This window comes from Rhinoraja longicauda, chromosome 6, assembly GCF_053455715.1.
Source record: "Rhinoraja longicauda isolate Sanriku21f chromosome 6, sRhiLon1.1, whole genome shotgun sequence".
NCBI classification, from domain to species: Eukaryota; Metazoa; Chordata; class Chondrichthyes; order Rajiformes; family Arhynchobatidae; genus Rhinoraja; species Rhinoraja longicauda.
The window spans coordinates 39,544,652-39,571,295 of record NC_135958.1 but is presented as its reverse complement, the minus strand read 5'-3'; the positions used below and the strand labels follow the sequence as shown (position 1 = coordinate 39,571,295).

The 26,644-nt window shown below is 41.7% G+C and overlaps 2 protein-coding genes and 2 non-coding genes across 4 annotated transcripts in view; all 4 read right to left on the bottom strand.

The window, feature by feature from the left end:
- Nucleotides 1-2,385: 2,385 nt before the first annotated feature.
- On the bottom strand, nt 2,386-8,588 carry rpl13 (ribosomal protein L13). The gene is made up of 6 exons (XM_078400852.1): nt 8,533-8,588; nt 7,000-7,129; nt 4,457-4,598; nt 3,925-4,098; nt 2,893-2,949; nt 2,386-2,615 (listed from the first exon to the last, which is right to left on the bottom strand). Exons 2-6 carry the CDS (start codon nt 7,101-7,103, stop codon nt 2,457-2,459), a joined length of 636 nt encoding a protein of 211 aa, XP_078256978.1. The 5' UTR covers nt 7,104-7,129; nt 8,533-8,588; the 3' UTR covers nt 2,386-2,456.
- Nucleotides 3,009-3,093, bottom strand: LOC144594988 (small nucleolar RNA MBII-202). Its single transcript, XR_013547443.1, has one exon. It is a non-coding gene; the product is annotated as a small nucleolar RNA MBII-202 (small nucleolar RNA).
- Nucleotides 5,048-5,127, bottom strand: LOC144594989 (small nucleolar RNA MBII-202). Its single transcript, XR_013547444.1, has one exon. It is a non-coding gene; the product is annotated as a small nucleolar RNA MBII-202 (small nucleolar RNA).
- An 11,492-nt stretch (nt 8,589-20,080) lies between the features above and the next one.
- Nucleotides 20,081-26,644, bottom strand: part of spg7 (SPG7 matrix AAA peptidase subunit, paraplegin) — a 57,096-nt gene continuing 50,532 nt past the window's right edge. The window contains exon 17 of the mRNA XM_078400851.1: nt 20,081-21,408. Coding sequence (XP_078256977.1) covers nt 21,208-21,408 — 201 coding nt within the window. The 3' untranslated portion in view covers nt 20,081-21,207. The remainder of the gene's footprint in view (nt 21,409-26,644) is intronic.

Sequence of the window (26,644 nt, the reverse complement as noted above, 5' to 3'; positions counted from 1 at the left end):
TCTTCAATTTTATGATTCTATACTATATAGGTTGGATCCAAGTGGTCCTAGCAAAATGTAAACTAGGCATTAATGGGCAAGTACTGTTTGATAGCACCTTTAAAACACCCCTGGCCAGGGTAGGGCTTCCAATTCATTAAACTTTACAAATAACACCATCATCATTCAAGAGTTCAACACAAAAATAAGAGTTAAAAGGGCAGATCTTTGTTAACCTATACTATCCACCAATAAGATGATGTGTGGTTCTGGACTTCTAAATGTTAGTATGCAACTTTGGTGACAAATTAAGAACTGCAAGCAGGATCGATAACAGTGCTTGTTTGATAAAAGTGAGTAAAAATGGGGACAGACTGCAGCATGGGAAAGCATACCATCTTTCCAGAACAGGTAGATCAGCACTTTTCTTCGAATAACAGGTAGATTTTAAAAATAGGAAGCTCGGGGGCTCAAGGACAGATTAATGAATGTAATGGGAAAACAGGACACTCAGCCCCTTCAGCTTCTCCACCATGCAAAATCAGTAGTATTCCAGGTACCTTAATTAAACAACTATTCCAATTGTCTAATCTTTTACCCACATACTTATCAAGGACATATCTACCTGTGCCCAAAGATTTTTCAAAGATTCTGCAACCACTGCCCTTTTGAGAGTTCCAGTCACAACCCTCTTAACAGAAAGAAAAACTCACCATTAATGTTGACCCCCTTTACTCAGTGATGTGCTATTTCTAGATTGTCCTACAAAAGGTTAGAGCTTCTTCACATCAAGTTTCCCCAGGATAGGGAAGTTTAAAACTAGAGGGCATAAATTTAGGTGAAATATTTGAAGGTCCTGAGGGGCATCTTCTCAAAGGGTGATGTTTTTATTAAACAAGTTGCCAAAGTGGTTGAAGCAGGTTCAATAACCTTTAAGACATTTGGACAGAATAAGAAAGGTTGAGATATGGGCAAAGCATACTATCTATCTTAAATGGGTATTTTGATCACTTGGATGTGTCGGGGTGAAGGACCTACTTTGCATTACATTATGCAGGGTTTCCACCCACATATCAACCATCCTGGCTTGATGGATGCTTGTTCCAGAGTTCCTCTAGCACCTTTTTTGTTCCTTTAGAACATGGTTTATCAAAATAGGTAATAAAAATAGGATTAAATGTAGGATCAATGAAAATGGGTGGTTGATGGTCAGTGTGGACTCCCTAGGCCTTTGGGCCCATTTCCATGCTTTATCTCAATGTTCCCTCTCATTTTATTTGGCCATCAAGAGAGCTGGATAGAGCTCTTAAGGATAGCGGAATCAGGGGGTAAGGGGAGAAGGCAGGAACAGGGTACTGATTGAGAATGATCAGCAATGATCACATTGAATGGTGCGGTGCTGGCTCGAAGGGCCGAATGGCCTCCTCCTGCACCTATTGTCTATCAAGAATTCTGCTGCCAACATCACACCAGGTTTTGTGCACACATCACACCTGTGCTCATTGATCTAAACTGTGTTGCTTAACTTGAATTCAAATTTCACAATTAGCATCTTTAATTACAAATTAAAACTAAGATTGTGCATGGCTCCAATTCGTATCTTTTGTAACATGAAGGCATTTAAATAGTTAAAGAACTAAGAGCTTGGACACTTGTAACCCAATGTCTAATTTGTCTAACAGCACACACTCCAGGAGCTTAATAGCCTCCCCCTGCTGAAAATAAATATGTAGGATTCAATAGAAGATTCGGCACAGCAAGAAAGTACTTGCATTATTATATAGCTTTACAACATGACAAAAGATTGCCTCCGAACTTGCTGATTCCCCTTGTTTATATCCAGGAACATTTTTCATCGGTATCACAAACTATATATGTAGCACTTCACCTCAGAACTAGATTCAAATTGAATCCAGACTTTATATTCCCTGCCAAACGTGGTGAGAATTAGCCTTCAGCATTCTTAAACCAATGTGGCTTTTTAGAGTATTGCTGAGTGCAGGAGAAATTGATTAGAACAGCAATATAAAAACCACCGACCCTTTTATGCCCATTCTTTTCAACTTCTCATTTAAAATAAAGATCAACACACAACTATTCTGAAGTATCAATTAAAGGCTTGTGCTCAAAGTTTCAGAATGGGACAAAGACCAGAAGTGCTTGGACCAAGCATGATGCCAATGATTAATGATACTCCTATTTGGTCGAAAGAATTAAGTGCATGCCTTTTTTTGTTTGTTTTCATAGACATTTCCCACTACTCCAGTAAACATCTGTTAAGAGCACCAGCAGTCATTATTTTAAATATTAAATCAACATTAAACACTGAAATACTAATGATGAGTGAGCCACAACTTGACAGGTCCATCAAGCATAAATCAAATATCCTTCAACAGAAATTGAATGTCATTTTACAAAGAATGACAATTTATTTTCATTTAGAAATTTTTAATTTAATAGTTCAATTTCTTGCATTTTTATTTCTTTTTCTCAATATCTTGCTCCGCTGCCTCCTTTGCTCGTTTGGCACGCATTCCAAATAAACGTGCATTTGCTCGGGCCATACGAAGACTTGCAAAGGCCTTGAAATTCTTCTCGTCCTCAGAGATTACCCGGGCTTTCTCCTTTTTATACACCTGAAAAAAAAGTTGCCATTAATATGCTGTAAATACAAGCTTGCAATTAAACAAACAGCAGCAAATAGATAGATCAACAATGTGCCAACGTCCACAACCAATAGAGTAATGTCACTACTACAGTAGATCCAAATTCCCACACAAAAAAAGATGAGCCTCCTCCTCTACACATTTTTTTACATCCACTCAAACAGTATGGCATGCACCCTGACAGCACTACCTCCGTCTGTTTTACTGCTTATCTAAACCAAGCAATTTTTTTAAAAAAGGCACTCACATTCTTGATTGGCATGACTGATCCTAGCAGCTGAGTTGCCACTTTAATTTCTTCAGGCTGTGGAAAATAAATCTGTGTTAATAAATGCCAATAAACATACTCAAGAACTGAAATCACATGACATCTCACAGTCATCAGATGGAAAAGGGTTCAAATAAAATTCATCAAAGATGATCAGAGATTCCGGAGAAAATATCATCATTTGACTGTGACAAAGCAAAACAAGGTCAAGCACTTAGAGGCATAAAGATCTTTTAAAAATAATTGCCTTTTAAAAAATTACCAGTCAGTATATTCAATTTCTTATCTTCCAAATTAATTACAGATCCAAAGAAATGTTTCAAAAATAGCTCATTTTTTCCTGTTTCATGGTGTAAAGAAAATTGGAACATTACACATTCCCTGTTTTAGATTTTCTCAAGGAAAACTGTTTCAATACTGGAATCACTTTAACCTTGATGGCACCAATGATCCTTTCTCTAGGTAAATTTACACTCCAGTTTTGACTATTGGAAAAATCTTTTTCTATCCTTGTCTATTCATTCTGCCAATAAACAACGCAGAGTTAGGACTGCCTCGTTTCTTCCTATTCCAGCTCAGCAAATTATTTCATAAAACAGTACTCTAAATTTGCCATTAGTCATCTCCTTCAAGCAAGGGATTAACTTCTGTGCAGAGCTCAATTACATTAAAATGTGTGATTTACAAAGCATTTTGTTAAATAGTACATCTAGAAACAGACATTTTTGCTTTCAGCACAAGGTCAGGATGTCATAGTAATAATGCATTTACAAAACCCCTAAAATATGCATATGTGAATATTGTCTATTGATGAGCAAATTTATACGTGACACTGTCAGAATCAGAAAGTTTACATTTTTGCAGCACGAGAAATATCCAGAACATGGTCATAGTTGCTAAACAGCCTACCTTGCTGAATATGCCCAATCATACACCCAACCACATAAACAGATCAACATTTCAAAAGTAAAACTCAATGTTTTAAGAATAATCTAAATTAGATGCACTTACTGTGGAATCTCCCTTCTTGGGTGCAGAAGCTTTTCTTGGGAAGATGATTAGCTTAGAACGATATTCCTTCAGACGCTGAACATTACACTGAATGGATTCAGTGGACTTGTTGCGACGTCGGTTATCAACTGCAATACCAATAGTACGTGCCACTCTCTTGTTAATGCCTGCTACCTATCATGGCCAAAAATGGGGAGCAAAGCTGATGTGAATGAGTAAAGGTGAATGAGAAAAGTTAAAAAGAACCCCATCATACAACTACATAAACTAATGTAAACTAACCTAATTTTCTGAGATGTCCAGCCACATGGACCACCCACAGTAATTGGATTTCTCATTACTCCTCTATTAGTCCATCCTATTTTGCATAAACAATGCATTTACTGCACCTTCACCCTTTCAAGCCCGCTCAATCAATACCCACAAACAAAAAACTGATGGTGGAAATTCTCCCCCCTTTTATTAAGAGTTATTTCACATTCAAATCAGCTTTAATCATCTATAAAAACATAGGTTTGGGAAAAAAAGCTACCTTTAACTCTTCCAGGCTGAAGCCTCGACCAGCACGAACTTTAGTGTGATATCTGACAGTGGGACACCTAACAACTGGTCGAAGGGGGCCAGCAACGGGGCGTGGAGCAATGCGACGTGCTTTAGCTTGCCGTGTCTTCCGCCTGTTAACAGATAACATTAGAACATTAACTAAAACTCAATAAAGCTAATGCATAGAACAATTCGGTCATTTTAAATCAGCGGTGAATTCATATACTAATGCTTATGTGATTTGACTAAGTGAATTGCATGAAAAAGTGCAACAGAAAATAATCAACAGCGCCCATTACCTTTATCTGTCATGACTCTGGTTTAAAGATAGAATCTTCTAACCTGCCGATAACAATGTTTACATATCCGTATTAAGGTGAAGCAGAAATTAAGAATTCCAATTCTTTGTAGCAAACATACTTTAATTAAACACCAGTTGGGGACAGGGGCACTGGACAGCTGCACATCAGCTACTTTTATAGACAAATCCTTTGTGGTCTGTAGAACATTTTTCTGAATGGTAAGCTTAGTAACAGTTTTATTTACACCCATTTTAATCATTTTTAAGGAATTTTTAAAAGTCTGGGCAAACACAGTCATCAGCAAAGGGTTCAACTGTATTCATCAATGAGGTACAGAGATTCCGGAGAATTGTCATCATCTGACTGTGGAAATATCACCCAGTGGCACTAAAAAGATAAATTTACTGCTTTTGTTCCAGTGCTTTCGGCTGCCTTCAATATCACTACCTTCTCTCTAACTGACCTGCTATGGCCCATCTGGGCATGACCACATTCAAATGGGTTCCATTTTTATACACGGACTCTAAATTTCCTGGCCATCATTTCACTCGCCAGTTCTGCACAGAAATCCAAAGGCTCCTATTTCAGACTTATACGATGCCATGCATCTCAAAGTTTGAGAGCTATTTTTCAATTCAACATCACAGAACATCTTTGAAACAAATTACTTTCAATACTGGCACAGATTTGAAGCCTAAATATCCTCTAAATTAATATCTGGATAGCCTAGACTTGGTGCTACTTAGGACTATGTCAGCAATGCTTTAAGATGCCATTAACTTTATGGCCAGCATACTGTAAAAGGCAGTATGACCACTGGAACAGTTGAGTCTAGTGTTATTTCTACAACAGGCACACAGGACTTTCAGCGATAAGCCAATGCGTTGGAGGAGTCAGGCAAAGATGATGTGGAGGAAATAGGTATGCTGGAGATTAGGTGGGTACGAGAACCCAAGGGAAACCACACCTTGTAGCCCAAATATGCCATTGGAGAAAAGAGGTGAAGACCACGGACCCTCACTTGTGGGTTCCCTCCCCAAGTCACCATCCACAGCATCATCTACTCCACTTCCATAAGTCCCACCACATCACAGTTTTTCAACTTGCTTGCTTCCATACTACATCTCAATTCCACAGGATTCACACTGGCAGCCAGTCAGCACAAATGGGATATTTTCAATCTGTATGAACTCTGCTCTGGAGCAGAATTCAGGCCAAAGATTGGATCAATGATGTAGCACGCAAAAATTACAAGCATTGAAAAATTGAGTATCCAATGATCAACTTAATCACTGCAGCTTGATAGAAACTGTCTTGCAGCACTCAAAACCTCTCTAAAAGCTGTCAATCTGCTCCACAGCAATCCCTGGGGGAGGGAGGGAGAATTCCCTAAGACCCCAGAGAATGGATGTGGAGAGTGAAATTCGCCACTGCTTTCAGTGCACTTTTTAGGACTAAGATAAGAAACAATTTCACCCATTTGGAATTCACTGCAAGGAATACTGTAGAGGTTCAGTTGCTGAGTAGATTGAAGACAAATTTAATTTTAAAGAAATCAAGAAAGATGTGACATTGCAGTTCACATTAGCTATCAAATTGAATGGAGCAAGTAAAATGGGCTGGATGGCTTACTCCTATTTCCATTATGTGCACCGATATCCTTGCAAATCAATGCCTTATATTGGCCAACCAAGCAGCAGTGACCCCTGCACTTGTATGCCAAGTTTTGGATTGTCAATAGCAAGCATCTCAAAGCACTAAAGAGGTAGCACCGGAAGCACGTCTAGCACAAGACCTCCCTAACTACTCACCCACCCAACATACTGCCCATTGTGTCCCATACCAGCCCCATCAGGCACCAGTCCTCAACCTCCAACAGCCTGGAAGGGAGTATATCCTACAGGTATGTCATAGTTAATCACTCTTGAAAACAACCTTTGATTTAGATTATTCTGCCTTCTGGGACCTCTCAAGACTCAATGCGAATCAAGGGCAGTTCTGCACAAGTTCCAAGAAATATGGCCATGAACCTCCTACATTCATTTGCCATCAACACAACAAAACATTTCTGCACTCCTCTATTTCTTATCTCAATTTCAAATGTGTTCCAACATTTGATGGACAGGCCTAGAGCTCCCAAATCATCAAGCACTTAATGCCCTTGTTGTCTGTGCTACTTCATTCTTCCTTTTCAAAAACTTTGCCTTTTATGGATTGGTGTTAAAAATACCTGCGGGTTTTTCTGGCTGGCTGATTGAACCAAGTGCGGACTCTTCGCTGCCAATCCTTATGGAAATGAGGGTTCAGAATCATCCCATTCCGACTTGGCGCCATGGTTGCTTATTGAATGGTGAAAACACCTAAAATAAGATAAGCAAAACTCAATAAAAACTACGTAATAGATCAAATTAGACAAAACCATGTACAAAAATTGTATAAATTTAAAGGGCCTGTAGAAATGCCTTTCATGTACAGTATAAAACAGTCAAACCCTCCACCTTTCATCAGATGCATGGATATCCAAATAGTGAAAGATGTGCTGAAACATTTAATGTTCACACAATCACATTGCCACCCGAAAGAGCATCAATGAGTCTCTTTTTTAAAGGCATTTTGCCCAACACAGAAACAAACCCCCAAATATAAGACAGTGAAAAAAAACTTAAGCACTTCAACAATCGCACCGACGTTTTCCTCCAAAAGCACAAAATATCTCAAATCTGGTCTGTTTTCTCTGGAGAATGAGGTGAGAAGGTAGACACAAAATGCTGGAGTAACTCAGCAGGACAGGCAGCATCTCTGTAGAGAAGGAATAGGTGAGGTTTCAGGTCGGGACCCTTCTTCAGATGGTCAATAAAATTGAGACATTTAGATGGAGTAGACAGAACCTTTTACCCACAGGTGGAAATGTCAAAGACCAGAGGGCAATGTTTAAAGGTGAGCAGAGCAAATCCTTGCAGGCAGGTGGGACCAGTGTAGCCGGGACATGTTGGCCGGTGTGGGCAAGTGTGGCCTGTTTCCACACTGTATCACTCCATGACTTGTAGTGGGCACCTGGAACACCAGATATGAGAGTGGCATTCGAGTTTTTTTTTAAGGTATGCGCACAAATGTGCAGAGAGTAGAGGGATAGGAATCAATGCGCCAGCAGAGATGAGTGTAACTTGGCATCGTGCTCGGCACATTGTGGTTTCGGTGCTGCACCGTTCTCAGTCTGTTCTGTTGAACCGTTGCTGTCCAGAGACGTTACATAGAAAATAGGTGCAGGAGTAGGCCATTCGGCCCTTCGAGCCTGCACCGCCATTCAATATGATCATGGCTGATCATCCAACTCAGTATCCCGTACCTGCCTTCTCTCCGTACCCCCCTGATCCCTTTAGCCACAAGGTGTTCCACAGGAGATTTGCTGCCCGACTTACTGACCATTCCCAGCGTGTATTTATTAGGGAGCACGCACTCATCTGCAACTCCCCGCCACCACAACGCAGCCGGCGACCTGCCGCCCACCAACCCGCACTCCGCAAGTCGGAGGGACGAGCGCGGCTCCGCTCACTTTGAGGCCCCCGGGGCGAAGCAGCCCGGCCTTCGGCCTCCGTGCACGGAAAGCCACGACATCCAGCTTTAGCTGCAATTTTCGCTCGAAATTGTCGCGGGTATTGAGACTCTGCCCTTCCCCGCTTCACTGCGCATCGACACATCGCGGGTTTACTCGACTAAACACGGAGATGGACTCGGATTTTCTTTGCGATCTCACCGAACGTACCGTCAGCAAGAAAATGGCGGCGGGGAAAGGAGGAGGTGGGGCCGGGGATGCTGGGATATGTAGGCCTGGCCAGGAGCGGGCATGCGCATTGAGTAGCTCCAACCAGGTCCAGCCTTATCATAGAAACATAGACAATAGAGAGGAGACCATTTGGCCCTTCGAGCCAGCACCGCCATTCATTGTGATCATGGCTCATCATTCTCAATCAGTAACCCATGCCTGCTTTCTCCCCAGATCCCTTGATTCCGCTAGCCCCTAGAGCTCTATTTAACTCTCTTTTAAATTCATCCAGTGAATTTGCCCCCACGGCCTTCTGAACCAGAGAATTCCACAAATTCACAACTCTGGGTGAAAAAGTATTTTCTCATCTCAGTTATAAATAGCCTCCCCTTTATTCTTAGACTGTGGCCCCTGGTTCTGGACTCCCCCAATATTGGGAACATTTTTCCTACATCTAGCTTGTCCAGTATAAGATCAGCTCTCATCCTTCTAAATTCCAGTAAATACAAGCCCAGTCTTTCCAATCTTTCCACATATGACAGTCCTGCCATCCCTGGGATTAAGCTCGTGAACCTACGCTGCACTGCCTCAATAGCAAGGATGTCCTTCCTCAAATTAGGAGACCAAAACTGCGTACAATACTCCAGGGCTCTGTACAACTGCAGAAAGACCTCTTTACTCCTATACTCAAATCCTCTCGTTATGAAGGCCAACAAGCTTTCTCCTCTGCCTGCATGTTTACTTTCAGTGGCTAGTGTACAAGGACACCCAGGTCTCATTGCATTTCCCTTTTTCCTAATCTGACACCATTGAGATAATAATCTGCCTCAATGGTGGAGAGTCTGTGTGGTGGACTGGACTACATCCACAACTGCTTTGTGGTTATTGACAGAGCTGTTCCCAAACTGAGTTGTGAGGCATCCCAACAGTATGCTTTCTGCGGTGTATCTGGAGAAGATTGTAACGGTAATAAGAGACATAGGGCCATAGGTCATATGTGATAGGAGTAGAATTAGGCCATTCAGCCCATCTAGTCTACTCCACCATTCAATCATGACTGGTCTATCTCTCCTTCCTAAACCCATTCTCCTGCCTTCTCCCCATAACTTCTGACTCCTGTACTAATCAAGAAACATGCCAGGTTTCCACAGTCTCCTAAAGAAGTAGAGGCAATGATGTGCCGCCTTGGCTGTTGCTTCAATGTGGTTGGTACATGAAAGACTGCTGGTAATATTAATGCCAAGCAATTTGAACCTTTCAACCATTTCCACCTCGGCACCATTAATGCTGATTGGGGCATTACACCATTATAGACAATAGGTGCAGGGGTAGGCCATTCGGCCCTTCGAGCCAGCACCACCATTCAATGTGATCATGGCTGATCATTCTCAATCAGTACCCCATTCCTGCCTTCTCCCCATACACCCTGACTCCGTTATCTTTAAGAGCTCTATCTAGCTCTCTCCTGAAAGCATTCAGAGAACTGGCCTCCGCTGTCTTCTGATGCTTCCTGAAGTTGATAACTAGCTCTTTTATCTTGCCCACATTGAAGGAAAGATTGTGGTCCTGATACCATGATACGAAGACACAAATTGCTGGATTAATTCAGTGAGTCAGGTAGCATCACTGAAGAACATGGGTAGGTAAGGTTTTGGGTTGGGATCCTTCTTCAGACTGATTATAGTGGGGGGGGGGATAAAGCTGAAGCGGAAGGACAAGGCGAGGAGGTGATACAGGTGAGGAAGATTCCTGATAGGCAGATGTAGGACAAATGTCAGAGATGAAATGACAGAAGGTGTGAGACAGAAGGATTGAGGAGATGCGAATTGTGAAGCGAGTGGAAGGAATGTCAGTGGAATGGGAGAAAAAGGTGCAAATCCAGTTGGGGCATAAGGGGGGGGGGGAGGTAAAAGGAAGGGAGGGGATTATATGGGGGAAGAAGCGAAAATGGGAGGGTTATGTAGTTACCTAAAATTGGAGAATTCAACATTCATACTGCTCGATAGTCAGCTACCCAAGCGGCACATGGGGTGTTGTTAACGACTGTGCAGCCTAATTCTGCTCTATCTCAATGCACATGTTTGCAGATGACACCATGCCAGTGGGCCAGATCTTGAACAATGACAATCCATTACACAGAACAGCCTCCCCACCATTTACCGTCTACACTCCACGTCGCATTTTTCTCTCCTCTCCCATCTGGCAGTAGATACAAAACATTTGAAAGCACATACCACCAGATTCAGGAATTGCTTCTTCCCCACTGTTACACCATAAAAATGTCCCTCTTATAAGCTAAGGGTGTAGTTCCAATCCGTCAACCTACCTCATTGTGGCTTTTGCGCTTGTTTTTCATCTGCGCTTTCTCTGCAATTGTAACACTATAATGCTGTAACCCTATCTTCAGCACTCTGGTATTTTTCTCTTTGCACCTGCAGCCCTTGTGTATGGCTTGATTGTACAGATGCTCCCTGGCTTACGATGCTTCGACTTGCGATAGTTCGACTTTGCGATGGTGCAAACAGCAGGGACCCATAGCGAGTCGCAGCTCGTTTCCAGCCACCTGATCACGTGTATTAAATGCATTTCAACTTACAATATTTTCGGTTTCCAATGGGTTTCTCAGAATGGAACCCCATCGTAAGCTGAGGAGTACCTGTAGTCATGCATAGTATGATTTAACTGAATAGCATGCAAACAAAGTTTTTTAACTGTATAGTTGACAACAACAAACCAATACCAACACCTAATGCCAGCTCCTTAAGTTCCTCCAAATCAGCTGGTAGAATAAATGAAACAACACAAGCATCCTTTCACAGGCCAACAACTCCAGCATTGAAGCACGACAATCAAATTCCTAGAATTTGCTTTTTTTCCATGCTCGCTCTCATCACGAGATAACCAGAAGAATCACTTCAAGGATGTTTTCAAAAATTCCTTGAAAAAGTGCGGCATCCTCAGTGATTCATGGAAATTGGCCCAGGACTAATTAACATCACGTTTGAGATACAAGGAACTATAGACGTTGGAATCTTAAGTAAAACACAAAGTGCTGGAGTAACTCAGTAGGTCAGGCAGTATTTGGGGATGAGAATGAGATCCTCAAGTTGCTTCGCTTGACTACATGCAGAAGTCCATCTGAAACAGCAGTGGAGCACAATTTCCAATATTGGCCACCCGTTCAGTCACCTGCCTGTGGCAATGTCTGCAGATCCCATATTAGCTTCAAAGAAATCAGAGAGGAATTGGGGAAGCAAATTATCCTTGACCCAGAGGGATTGATTATGACTGAATATTTATCGGATGGCTGACATTCAAGTCACAAAAAATACTTTTGTCCTAATGAGCCTTCAGGTTGTCAGAACTTTACTTTGTAAACACACTCTTCTGTACGCTTAGATGAACATAAAAGCTCTTGTGTCCTGGAAACTCTTTATCTCAGTCAGCATCACAGTGGCAACACTTCAATAAAATGTATTTAATTGGCCGTTATGCATTTTGCGGCATCCTGAGGTTCCAAAAGGTGTTGTTGACATTTAATTTCCGACTGCAGTAAAGTAAGTGAAGCCCTTATTCCTCCTAATATTGTACATTTGTTGTATTTGAACTTTATATAACAATCTGTTGACTTTCAATTTGCCAGATGAACAGAATATCTTTTTTTTTTAAAGTACAGTATGAAATGATCCAACGTTCTTGAAGCTTGCGGCATAAAGCAATTTATTTGGGAAAAAAACTCCAATTTCAATACAATTAGCATTGTAATATTTGAATTTACACAAAATGTTAATTTTCAGGTAAAAGAAAAACAAATGTCTCCCCTTCCAAAGTTGGCTCATTAAACTGCACTGTCCAACATATCCAGTCTTATTTACCAAAATTATAATGAAAATGAAAAATGCATATGTTACATCAGTTGGCTGGATTAGTTGCATCATACAATCATTCTATTTCATATTTAATCAGTTGATAGTTTTGTTGTTCATCGCTCATTCTCAAGTAAGGCCATGACATCTAGTCTAGTTTTGCACAGTGGACAGAGACGGCTGATCAGACCAATCTGGACTTGGCATAGTCTCAAGAAGGGTCTCGACCTGAAATGTCACCTAACCATCTTCTCCAGAGATGCTACCTGACTTGCTGAGTTACTCCAGCACTTTGTGTCGTTTTGTGGACTCGGAAGTTCCTTGCACACAGATGACAGAGATGTAGGGATGCTGTAGTGGTTCTCGATTTTCAAACTTTTCTTTTCCTCCATGCTTCCTCCATTCTAGCTTCCTCCTATAAACCATCACCGCTTTTTAAGCGGGTTCTGCAAACAGGCGATCCAATACTTGTTGTTCCCAGTGGTGTGTATGTCAATGTGGAAACTCTTCACGGGTGTCCCAGGAGAATTTTTAAATCTCTTTTACTGACCACCACATGAGTGCTTGTCCTCGGTCAGGAGTCCATAAAGTAATTGCATTGGCATTCTGGCAATGTACTGGTGTTGGCATTCTGGCAATGTACTGGTGTTGGCAATCTGGCAATGTACTGGTGTTGGCAATCTGGCAATGTACTGGTGTTGGCATTCTGGCAATGTACTGGTGTTGGCATCCTGGCAATGTACTGGTGCTGGCATTCTGGTAATGTACTGAGGTACAGTGGAAAGCTTTTGTTTGCGCGCCATCCAAACAAATCAGATGAAGCTATACGTGAAGGGTGATGGGTATGTGGAATGAGCTGCCAGAGTGAGGTGAGGCAAGTACTACAACAACATTCAAAAGTAATTTGGACAGGTACATGGAGGAGAAAGGTTTTGAGGGATATGGGCCTAACGTGAGCAGATGCGACTACCTAGATGGGGCATCTTGGTTGGCATAGGAAAGCTGAGCAAAAGGGCCTGTTTCTGCCTTAATGACTCTAATCCTATCATGTCAAACACAAGTACAAAAAATAGAGCGTAAATAACATTACCATGGTGCAGAACATTGTTTCTCAGCATTGCATAAACTTCAGTTAAAAAGAACACCATCAGTCCTACATTTATGGTTGATTCCTTTTTCTTTATCAGGGTAAGCTCAACAGTATTGCAGAGAACATCATGCCAAACAGTGTGTGGGCAAGGACATAGCCTTTATACCATTGGCAATCAGGAATGGGTCTAAAGAGTGTCTTCCATCCATTATGCTGATCATACTACTTTCATGGAGTTGTCGGAGAATTGTGATAATCTTTTTGGGTTTGCCATACCTTGCCATTATCTTCCTGATAGGGACTATTTATGATGTGCTGCCATCACTGCAGAACCTCAAACAATGAGTAGGTGGGGACCCGGCATGCCCCTGTGTTCAGAGGTGGCAACGTTGAGGCATATTTTGTCAGGATGTAGGACTAGTCTTTCTCAGGGTGGGTCTACTTGGCGGCATAACCAAGTCTTGAAGTGCATAGCTGCAGCAATTGAGAGGAGGAGAGCACGTGAATTCAGGCATCATCAGGACCGAGAGTGTAGCTATTCATTTTGTCCATGAAGGGAGAGAAAGGTAGAGGAGGGAAGGTTTCAGACAGGAACGAGTTAGGGAAAGCCAATGATTGGGAGATGCATTTATTCACAAAATGCTGGAGTAACTCAGCAGGTCAGGCAGCATCTCAGGAGAGAAGGAATGAGTGACGTTTCGGATCGAGACCCTTCCAATTGGGAGATGCAGGTAGATTTGGGAGGAAAGCGTTATTCCGCAGGAAATAAGTAGTACTAGTTTGAGGCCTGATATGGTGTTATGGTCAGTTAGTCTGCGGATAGTGTATTTTCTAGAACTGGGAGAACTTAGTAGACAAGGTTAGATATGTAGAGTTGGCAGCAGAAGTTGAGCAGCGAAGATGGAGAGCAAGAGCACGTCCGGTAGAGGTGGGTTGTAGAGGTTTCACGTCGCTATTTGGAGAGCTAGGAATTCGTTTTGGTCTTGGCAATTCTCTTGGAGTTGTCTTGATCACGACTACTGTTCCACACTCTTCTCAGAAACCCTATTGCCTTTCTGGACGTAGGCTTCCCTCAAATGGAATGATTCTATAATTAACCAGATGGTGGTGCCAAGAGATAAATAATCTCAATAGGCAATAAAAAAAAGCTAAATAAGCAATTGACACAAATTAGCAAAGTAGTTTGATGTAAAATCGAAAACTTAAATAAATTGCACATGCTGAGGGGAGAAAGCTCTTAAAGAGAGGTGGGGTAATGCCTGCCGTGATAGGTGGACAGACACAAAATGTTGGAGAAACTCAGCGGGTCCTGCTGGGTTACTCCAGCATTTTGTGTCTATCTTTGGTTTAAACCAGCATTTGCAGTTCCTCCCCATACAAGTGATAGGTGGATACAGGAGAGGAGGGGTGTGTGCAAGATAGGTGGAGATTGTGACAAAGGCTACAGGTGAAAAGGAAACATGAGAGTGTCAGAAAAGGAAGGAAGTGGAGAGGGCAAAGTAAGGCTGGAAGGAAGGATATGGGTTGATAAGCACCTGAGAGAAAAGAGGGTCAGAGTAGGGAGGGGTAGGAGATGAGAGCAAGAAGAAGGAGAAAGGGTCACCTTCCCCTCAGGTAACAATGAACTATTCTGCATTTCCTTACCATCGTCTGCTTTGACATGTCGTTTTCGTGGCATAACCCTCCATTTCTCCAGATTCCCTCTCCCCGACTCTCAGTCTGAAGAAGGGTCTCGACGCGAAACGTCACCCATTCCTTCTCTCCGGAGACGCTGCCTGTCCCGCTGAGTTACTCCAGCATTTTGTGTTTCTATAGAAGGAGAAAGGTACAGGGCGATGGTGCTTGTGGGAGAAAGGTTTCACACAGGGGGAGGGGGGAGAAGGAGGAATGATAAAGGGGTCAGAGGTGTTTCCTTGAAATTTAATCCAATGTTCATGCTAAAGATATACACAAGGTGCTGGAGTAACTCAGCGGGTCAGGCAGCACCCCTGAAGAAAAAGGATGGGTGATGTTTCGGGTCGGGATCCTTCTTCAGACTGAAAGTAGGACGTGGGGGAGGTGAGGAGCTGGAGGTGAGAAAGTACCAGGGCTAATCAGGGCTGGCCACAAACGACCTTGGTTACGGCGGTGCCTGGAAAGGCCGTTGTTGTTTGGGGAAGGTGTGATCTCACAAGGACAACAATGTGGAGAACGGTGGAACTGGTAAAATGACTAGGGTGGAGGAAGGGAAGGGGGGAGGGGAGGGAAGTGTAAGTAGAGGATACTTAAAATTAGAGAATTCAATGTTCATACTGCTGGGTTGTAAGCCACCGAAGTGAAATATGAAGTGCTGTCCCTCCAATTTGTGTGTGGCCTCACTCTGCCACTGGAGGAAGCCCGAGACAATCAGTGTGGGAGTGGGAAGGGGAGTTGAAATGGTTGGCAACCGAGAGATCCCGTAGGCCGAGGCAGACCGAATGTACGTGTTCAGAGAAACGGTCAGAGTCTACGTTTGGTCTCGCCGACGTACAGAAACCCACATTGGGGAAGAGTAGATGAGGTTAGAGGAGGTACATATTTTATTTCACAAAATGCTGGAGTAACTCAGCAGGTCAGGCAGCATCTCAAGAGAGAAGGAATGGGTGACATTTCGGGTGGAGACCCTTCTTCAGACTGATGTCAGGGGGGCGGGACAAAGGAAGGATATAGGTGGAGACAGGACAATAGAGGGAGAACTGGGAAGGGGGAGGGGAAGAGAGGGACAGAGGATCTATCTAAAGTTGGAGAAGTCAATGTTCATACCGCTGGGCTGCAAGCTGCCCAAGCAAAATATGAGGTGCTGTTCCTCCAATTTCCGGTGGGCCTCACTATGGCACTGGAGGAGGCCCATGACAGAAAGGTCAGACTGGGAGTGGGAGGGGGAGTCTAAACTGAAAGGGGTCCCTGGAATGGAGTCAAGGGAGGTATAAGGACAACGGGATCTCCCGGTTGCTAAATACATCCCCTCCTCCCTCCCCTCCCTCCCCTCCTCCACCCTAGTTGTTTTACCAGTTCCACAGTTCTCCACATTGTTTTCCTCTTGAGATTACACCTTCCCCAGTCAACAATGTGCTTACCAGGCACTGCCCTGCCTGAGGTTGTGGCCAGCCCTGATTGATCCTGGTCTACTCTCGTCCCCAGCTCCTCAACCACCCCCTCCCCAGCCTCTACTTTCACTCTGATGAAGGGTCCTAACCCATCCTTTTTTCTCCAGAGATGCTGCCTGACCCACTGAGTTACTCCAGCATCTCGGGTCTATCTTTGGTATAAACCAGCACCTGCAGTTCCTTGTTTCTACTCAATATTTATGCTGTTGGATAGAAGGGTCCCCAAACAGAATATGAGATGTTGTTCACCCAATTTGCGTGTAGCCTCACTCTGGCAGTGGAAGAGGTTGAGGACAGAAAGGTTGTGGAAAACACATACACTCACAGGAAGAACAAGTAACCTCCTCCTGGATGGGGGGTTAAAATAACAAGAAACTCCAGCAGACATTGGCAGAGTAAAGTTTTAACAATCTCTTGTGGTTGCAGTGGGAAATGCATGGGAAGGGGATTGGGTGGGGAGGGAAAAGCAAACCAGAGTTCCAGAGTGGTCTCTGTTGAAAGGGGTGGGAAAGGGAAGATGTGATTAATGGTGGGATCATTTTAAAGGTGGTGGAAATGGCACAGAATGATGTGTTTGATGGAGAGGCTAGTGAAGTGAATGGGGAATGAGAGCAGAACTGCAGGAGACACGGGTGAGGGCAGGGATGAAGCCGCATTTCCTGAAGAAAGAGGGCACCTCAGATGTCCTGAAATGGAAAGCCTTATCTTGGGAGCAGATGTGGCAGAGATAGAGAAATTGAGAGTAAGGGGTGAGTTTTCTTGCAAGAAAATGGGAGGAAGGAAGTCAAGGTAAATGTGGGAGTCAGTTGGTTTGTAGATGTCAGTTGATAGTTCGTCCCCTACATTGAAGACAGGGAGATTGAGAAAGGGGAGACATGTGTTTGTGATAAACCAAATTAATTTGAGAAATCCAAGTGATCTTAGTTCACACTAGACCAAGTGGATACGTTGGGCCCAAACCTCTTCTGCATTGGTGCAGCACCCTCTCCTCCCCCACTCCATCCCCCTCAACTCCCCTCCCTAGGAGATAAATTTAAACTTTAAAATGTGAATAACTTTAAAAATATAACACCGATTTCAACGAAACTTCTTCTATTAGCACCAAAGGGACGACAGTGAGGTGGGTCGAATATTGTCGCGCTATCGTGTGCCGTTTTGGCTGTAGTTCAGGAATAAACAAACGAGAGTTTTAATATATAGATAGATGAGTAACCAAGTGGTGAAGCTAATGAAATTCTGCATTGTTGCAGAATTACGATGGGCAAACTGTCATGTACTATATATGGGATTTCCCCTCAGGGCCTTCAATCTCCTGAGGGCTGTTACGTAATTTTCCCTGTTCCTTCGTCGTGGAAAACAAGACCCTGTTTCTCCTCATCACCAATTATTTGTGCTGTATGATTCTATGTTATATATTTTTCAAAGTGCCTGCATTTATAAAATGTTTTCCATAAATGATGAGGAGTCTGAGTCTTCTACAGCCAACGAGGTGTATTCGCTGCAGTAATCTACAGAATGGTCAACTATTATGAATGTACTACTTCTGTTTTTTGAAAAAGTGCATCCATGAGTTCTACTCGAGAAGTGGCGTAACAAAATATTTGGCATGAAACTGATAATAAAAAAATAAGCTCTCACCACAATGCCACATTGCAAATAGCAAACCCAATGTGATGTTCAATTGTAGTCTGAAGAAAGGTCTCGACCTGAAACGTCACCCATTCCTGCTCTCCTGAGATGCTGCCTGACCCGCTGAGTTACTCCAGCATTTTGTGATGCCTTCAATTGTAGTTCAGTCTGCCTATTACAGTGATACAGTTGTTATGGTACCAGGCACAAGGGGAACAGGTTTTCACTGTCTGTATAACTTGTTATCACCAATCCCTCAGCCAACAATGAACGATTGTGGGCTCTACATTTCCTTGATCATCGTTGTAGTTTGCATATCTTTCATTTATTTGTTCTATGTACCGTTCATTCTATCTATTATCCCCCATTCCGCTGGCTCTCAGTCTGAAGAAGGGTCTCGACCCGAAACGTCATCTATTCCTTTTCTCCAGAGATGCTGCCTGACCTGCTGAGTTACTCCTTTTTTTTGTGTCTATTGTAGTGAGTCCAAATCGATTTAAACAAGCATCTGCAGTTCCTTCCTACAGGTTTTTATAGTAGCCTAAGCTATCAATCACACTAATAATTTGTGGGACCTTGCAGAGTGATACAGTTTCTAAAGTAGCTGATGAAGAGTTCCAGCAATCTGGGCTTACTCCTGACCTGTGGCGGTTGTACATTCTTACTGTAACTTTGTGTTTTCCTCTGATCCCAAAGGTGCACAACCTGGTAGGTTGATTGGCAACCTGGGATATTAGCCAAATTATTTGTAAGTTGGTATTAGAATCTGGGGTAAAATAATGATAATATAGGGGACAGGGAAAATTAGTGGAGAATAGGGTAACTGTGAGCCACATGATCAAAATCACCTTATACATCATTAAAAAATAGAGAAACTGTTGGTCTATTCAACTGCATAAAAAGTAACTAAATGTATGGGATAGCTTTTGTCAATATACTATGAGAGTACACACACACACAAAGCTCTCACTGCAAATAAAATATTTAAGATGCTACTCTTCTGAAAAACAGCTGGAAACAGGCACGATTTTGGATTCATCCTTTATAACAGATTGCTGGTTGCAATGCATAAATACAGTGCTATATATTGCTTTGTTGTTCTAGAGAAAATCCAAGAGTGATCTTAGTTCAGATGAGTAACCAAGTTTCAGATCTTTCATAAGTGGATGAACGTATAGGACAAGATATTTTATCTTTGGAATGCATGCTTCAAGAGGTTGGTTATAACGATAATCAACCCCTCCTTCCGAAATGACTTGGATCTGCTTCAATTTGACATAACAGATCAACAGCAGATCTTGCAATTTAAATAAAACTAACCTAGCTTGCATTTATACATGTGTTTTCAAAGAACTAAAACAGCCTAGAGTAATTAGTAGCAAATAGAATATTCTGACGTAGTGATTATTGCATTTGTGGGAAATCCCTGTTGCTAATTTGTTCTGGACAAGGATTGATTAACATTAGCACAATATGGTTGTATTTATGGAGAAGCATTGAACAGGGTACCGGATTTACCTTTATTCTTGAAATTGGGCAATGGAATCTTTTTACATCTGTTTAGGACAAAGCTTGTTATTTCTTTTGAAGGTAGTACCCACCATTTTATGATAAATATATACCTATGTTACCAATCTAAGAGTTATACAAAATATATTTATACATAAAATCAAAGTATCTGAAATTATCTTAATCGGATTGTTGAAATGCCCTATCAACAATATGTTCAAAATCGTTTTAATAAACTTGCACAAAGTTTTAGATCAATTAACAATTTTCAATGAAATAGGAAGAATAAGTGCAATAGCACATTTTGCATAACAAATATTAAATGTCTTATTTTATTATACAAATACACTATGACCCATTTGGATATAATGTACACATTACAAACCAACTTTTTGTTAAAACTACAAGTAATTTCCAAAAGCAATTTTATTCATCATCCAATTATTGGTAATTAATAGACAAGTCCATGTCCTAGTGCAAAGAAAATATGAAAACCTGTTCCTGAATGAGAGGTAACAAACATATCAATGGAATATTACTGAAAATATTCGTGTTATAAATGACCTTCCAATGAAAAGCCAATGATCTGCAAATCTGACAATGGAAGTACATTGGAAGAAACTCACGGAAGTACATGTCATTTTCCCTTGGAGGAGACAAAATTCCCTTATGGGGTGAATGCAAAGTGCCAGTGAAACATAAAGCAAGGCTTTTCATATTTCATGCGTTGATATAACCAAAGAAACTGGACAGAAGAGTGGATGAATTTGGTCTATGTGACAATTAATCATCGTGTCTATCCACTCTGGCACATGACCATATTTAGGTTCTGAAGTTAAAAGTATAGATAAAGGATCTTAGACATGAAACATTAAACCGCTTCTCTTTCTACAGATGATGCCTGGCCCGCTGAGTATTTCCAGCATTTTTTGTTTTTATTACAGCATTCCAGCAGCTGTAGGGTTTTTTTTGATCTTCCCATTTTTCTTCCATTTGCTTAGATCAAGTGTTTAATGTTGTCTTGCATTTATTGATTGTACTTCATGGCTCAAGTCATCCTAGGGTGACTCTTGTAATGTGGGAAATGCTGCAGCCAATATTTGTACAAATATCCCACAATAGCAATATAACGAGCAAACAATCTGCTTTTGTAGAATAAATAACGGGTTGTAAACTGGGATAATGAATTACCTCACCCCCATTAAATGAGTACAGCGAGATCTTATGTCCAACTTAGAGAAAATGGTCTCTTGGTTTATTTCCTCATCTGAACGATGGCACTTCTGATGGTGTACTGAGCTGTCAACTGAGGTTTTCTATGCCCCGGTCATTAGAAATGCTCAGTACTTAATCCCAATCAAGTCATAACACCGATCCTTTTGCTTCCATCAATCTTAGCTCTGCCAACATTCTTGTCATCCTTCAAAATGCAAGGTAGCAGCAGTCACCAGACAAGTTAGATGGGAAGTAGGTTGCTTTCATGGTCAGGTAGATGCCTTGCAGGAGGCTCATTCTCTCCCGTATCTTGTTTATCTTTCTCCGCTTCTATCCAGCTCAGGGGTGATATTCTCTTCTTTGGGCCAAGGGGTGGAGGCCCAATAAGTGACTCAATGTCATCGTAATTTAGAACTTCCCTCTCCACAAGGGCATTTGCAAGCTGAAAATGAATTAATAATCTTTAATCGTTATTTAAATCAGGACACAAGTCAAATTACCACCACAACATCAAAAATTAGATTGAAACGATACTCTCAGTTGTATTTTCAGCTTTGGCCGAATTTGAACAGATAAACTAAAGAATACAAGTTTTAATTTGGAGGTAAATGAGAAGCAACTTATCTGGACTTGAGAGCATGCAGAAGATCTGTGTATGATCTGCAGGAGCATGTAATTAGGAAAGCTACAGAATGTTATCATTTATTGCTAATAAAATTGAAATCAAAAGTAGACAGGTTTTGTTTCAATTATGTGAGACAATGGTGAGATCTCATCCAGAGGTGTCTCCTTATTTAAGAACAGATGTTAATGTGGAAAAGTCAGTATGAAGAAGGGTCCCGACCTAAAATGTTGCCTATCCATGTTCTCCAGGTGCTGCCTGACCCGCAAAGTTACTCCAGCACTTTGTGTCTTTTTTTTGTAAACAAGCAACTGCAGTTCTTTGTATCTTCTTAATGTGGTGGAAGCCGCTCAGAATTTATTCAACTAATATCTTGGATGGGTGTTTTCTAACCTGAGGAAAGGTTAGACAAGCCAGGCTTGTAACTGCAGGGGTTTAAGAGTGAGAAGGCCCGATAAAAATTAACAACTTCCTGATTGTGGTTTTCACATGATGTCAAGAGTATTTTTCTTTGCGGGGGGAATCTATACATTTGGTTCACTATTTAAAATACTTGCGAGGTAATTTTCTTTCCTCAGAGTGACAGGTCTTTGGAACCCTCTTCGTTCAAGTGTAGTGGAAAAATTCTGAATGTTTCGAAGGCAGAAGTACTTTATGAACAATACACCTAAAGGTTAATGCTGAACATGGGAATCGGGGTTGAGGTTGCAAGAAGATCAAATATTTTCTCATTAAATGGTAGAGTAGGTGCCAAGCGGCCTATTCCCACTCCTAGTTCATTTGTTTGCTCCGACACACGTCGGAATACTTCCCTTTAGTACTCCACACGCTTTTTGATATGGACATGTGTCACATAATTATTTTTAATAAATATATAAATGTAATTATTTTTCTATACGTGGGTGACTGGTTCATAAATAGGATTTTGATAACTCTATAAATTAAAATTTCACTCTTAAAAGTATTGCCAGTTCTGGAATGTGAGATCTGTTTCTACCCTCTTTCTGCAAGGTCATTCAATGGAATAATAATCTCCACTTTTCTCCCAATCTTGTTTGGAAATTGTAATAGACAATAGACAATAGGTGCAGGAGTAGGCCATTCAGCCCTTCGAGCCAGCACCACCATTCAATGTCATCACGGCTGATCATTCTCAATCAGTACCCCGTTCCTGCCTTCTCCCCATACCCCCTGACTCCACTATCCTTAAGAGCTCTATCTAGCTCTCTCTTGAATGCATTCAGAGAATTGGCCTCCACTGCCTTCTGAGGCAGAGAATTCCACAGATTTACAACTCTGACTGAAAAGGTTTTTCCTCATCTCCGTTCTCAATGGCCTACCCCTTACTCTTAAACTGTGGCCCCTGGTTCTGGACTCCCCCAACATTGGGAACATGTTTCCTGCCTCTAACATGTCCAACCCCTTAATAATCTTATATGTTTCGATAAGATTCCCTCTCATCCTTCTAAATTCCAGTGTGTACAAGCCTAGCCGCTCCAGTCTTTCAACATATGACAGTCCCGCCATTCCGGGAATTAACCTAGTAAACCTATGCTGCACGCTCTCAATAGCAAGAATATCCTTCCTCAAATTTGGAGACCAAAACTGCACACAGTACTCCAGGTGCGGTCTCACTAGGGCCCTATACAACTGCAGAAGGACCTCTTTGCTACTATACTCAACTCCTCTTGTAATGAAGGCCAACATTCCATTGGCTTTCTTCACTGCCTGCTGTACCTGCATGCTTCCTTTCAGTGACTGATGCACTAGGACACCCAGATCACGTTGTACGTCCCCTTTCCTAACTATTCCCCTTTTCCTAATACGAAGACAAATTCCAACCTGCAATATTGTTATCATCTCTTAATTTCATTTATCAAGTATATTCCTGGCGACAAACAAATTATGGAAGTGGAGAGCTTTTTGCACCTGGAGAGGGGAACATGACATTTAACCAAATTCATAATCATAAAATTATATTGTAAATGCAGCTCAAGTTTTAGCAAGTTCTGTACTTGGGACTGGCAGAATAGACAATGGCTAGAGATAAGGTGCAAACCAGCTTTCAGAAATCTTGAGCACATTTAATGCTTTTTAGCCAGCACCTTTGTAAACACCTGTGGCTGCCCTGGATAAATGGGAGCACATAGCAATGAGGATCATGCCTCCTAAGGAGGTAACTCAGGGAGAAAAAAAAGACGAACTTGCACATTCCTACTTTGGTATCTAAAATGGGCAAATTTTACTTCATGCAGGTGTAGCTTTTGAAGTTGAATACAACAGCCAGGTGGTTTCTCTTCTCAGAATCGAAGAGGACTTCAAAAGCTGCACCTGGTTAAATAAAATTAAGAAAATTGTTTGCAGAAACGAACTGCTTCAATTCTCAACTCCAAAGAATATTTTTTAAGATAACATTTTCATCCAAACTCATTCTACTAGGTAAACACAGATGACATTCGCATTTTATCTACATAATTGTTATAAAACTATTACAAATATAATTTTTTTAACGTGTTTTTAAGTTCTCTCTGTGTTGAAATTGGGCCACAGTTTAAGAGTAAGGGGTAGGCCATTTAGAACGGAGATGAGGAAAAAAGTTTTCAGTCAGAGTTGTAAATCTGTGGAATTCTCTGCCTCAGAAGGCAGTGGAGACCAATTCTCTGGATGCTTTCAAGAGAGAGGTAGATAGACCACTTAAAAGATAGCAGAGTCAGGGGGTATGGGGAGAAGGCAGGAACGGGGTACTGATTGTGAATGATCAGCCATGATCACATTGAATGGCGGTGCTGGCTCGAAGAGCCGAATGGCCTACTCGTTGTCTAATAACAATATGCAAGTGAAATAACTAAGATTAAGATTCCCTGCGGGAAGAAGGGAGTTAAATTAGAACATTTAAACTAATACATAATACAATATACCTAAACTGATTCTGTCCCTGCAAAACGTGAAGGTGGAAATCTGCACGTTTTCTACTCAGAATTGATACAAAAAATATTTTCAGATCGTTCTTGAGCTAGACAGTACAAAGTACCTAGATCCCCAGATTTCATGGGCATTGGATGCCAAATATGGCAGAAAGAACAATGTTTAGACATTAGAGATACATCGTGGAAACAGGCCCTTCGGCCCATCGACCGGCGATCACCCATACACTAGCACTATCCTACACACTAAGGACAAATTCCAATTTTACGAAACGCAATTAACATACAAACTTGGACGTCTTTGGAATGTGGAAGGAAACCGGAGCATCCGGCCACAGGCAGAACGTACAAACTCTGTACAGACAGCATCCATAGTCAAGATCAAAAACTGGGTTTCTGGCGCTGTAAGGCTGCAACTTTACCTCTGTGCCACTGAGCCGCTTTTGATTCAGTATGGATCAGAAGCGCAGTCTTAACAAGCAAAAAATAGCATAAAGAGCTTATATTTTCTTATAATGTACAGTGCCCTCCATAATGTTTGGGACAAAGACCCATCATTTATTTATTTGCCTCTGTACTCCACAATTTGAGATTTGTAATAGAAAAACTCACACGTGGTTAAAGTGCACATTGTCAGATTTTATTAAGGGCCATTTTTATACATTTTGGTTTCACCATGTTGAAATTACAGCTGTGTTTATACATAGTCCCCTCCATTTCAGGGCACCATAATGTTTGGGACACATGGCTTCACAGGCGTTTGTAATTGCTAAGGTGCGTTTAATTGCCTCCTTAATGTAGGTATAAGAGAGCTCTCAGCACCAAGTTTTTCCTCCAGTCTTTCCATCACCTTTGGAAACTTTTATTGCTGTTTATCAACATGAGGACCAAAGTTGTGCCAATGAAAGTCAAAGAAACCATTATGAGGCTGAGAAACAAGAATAAAACTGTCAGAGACAACAGCCAAACCTTAGGCTTACCAAAATCGACTGTTTGGAACATCATTAGGAAGAAAGAGAGCAATGGTGAGCTTACTAATCGCAAAGGGACTGGCAGGCCAAGGAAGACCTCCACAGCTGATGACAGAAGAATTCTCTCTATAATAAAGAAAAATCCCCAAACACCTGTTCAACAGATCAGAAACACTCTTCAGGAGTCAGGTGTGGATTTGTCAATGCCCATTGTCTGCAGAAGACTTCATGAACAGAAATACAGAGGCTACACTGCAAGATGCAAACCACTGGTTAGCCACAAAAATAGGATGGCCAGGTTAGTTTGCCACAGTTCTGGAAAAAGGTCTTGTGGACAGATGATATAAAGATTAACTTATATCAGAGTGACAGCAAGAGCAAAGTATGGAGGAGAGAAGGAACTACCCGATCCAAAGCATACCACCTCATCTGTGAAACACGGTGGTGGGGCTGTTATGGCCTAGGCATGTATGGCTGCTGAAGGTACTGGCTCACTTATCTTCATTGATGATACAACTGCGGATCGTCATAGCATAATGAATTCTGAAGTGTATAGACACATCCTATCTGCTCAAGTTCAAACAAATGCCTCAAAACTCATTGGCCGGCGGTTCATTCTACCGCAAGACAATGATCCCAAACACACTGCTAAAGCAACAAAGGAGTTTTTCAAAGCTAAAAAATGGTCAATTCTTGAGTGGCCAAGTCAATCACTCGATCTGAACCCAATTGAGCATGCCTTTTATATGCTGAAGAGAAAACTGAAAGGGACTGGCCCCCAAAACAAGCATAAGCTAAAGATGGCTGCAATATAGGCCTGGCAGAGCATCACCAGAGAAGACAACCAGCAACTGGTGATGTCCTTGAGTCGCAGACTTCAAGCAGTCATTGCATGCAAAGGATATGCAACAAAATACTAAACATAACTTCTTTCATTTACATGACATTGCTGTGTCCCAAACACGATGGTGCCCTGAAATGGGGGGACTATGTATAAACACTGCTGTAATTTCTACATGGTGAAACCAAAATGTATAAAAATGTCCTATAATAAAATCTGACAATGTGCACTTTAACCACATGTGAGTTTTGGAGTTGTGGAGTACAGAGGCAAATGATGGGTCTTTGTCCCATACATTATGGAGGGCACTATAGATGGGG

Coding starts and splice junctions, on each gene's coding strand:
- rpl13 (XM_078400852.1), bottom strand. CDS start 7,103: ATGGCGCCAAGTCGGAATGGGATGATTCTGAACCCTCATTTCCATAAG. Junction 4,099..4,456: donor TCAGCCTGGAAGAGTTAAAG/GTAGCTTTTTTT, acceptor TGGCCATGATAG/GTAGCAGGCATTAACAAGAG. Junction 2,616..2,892: donor CAGTCATGCCAATCAAGAAT/GTGAGTGCCTTT, acceptor CTTTTTTTTCAG/GTGTATAAAAAGGAGAAAGC.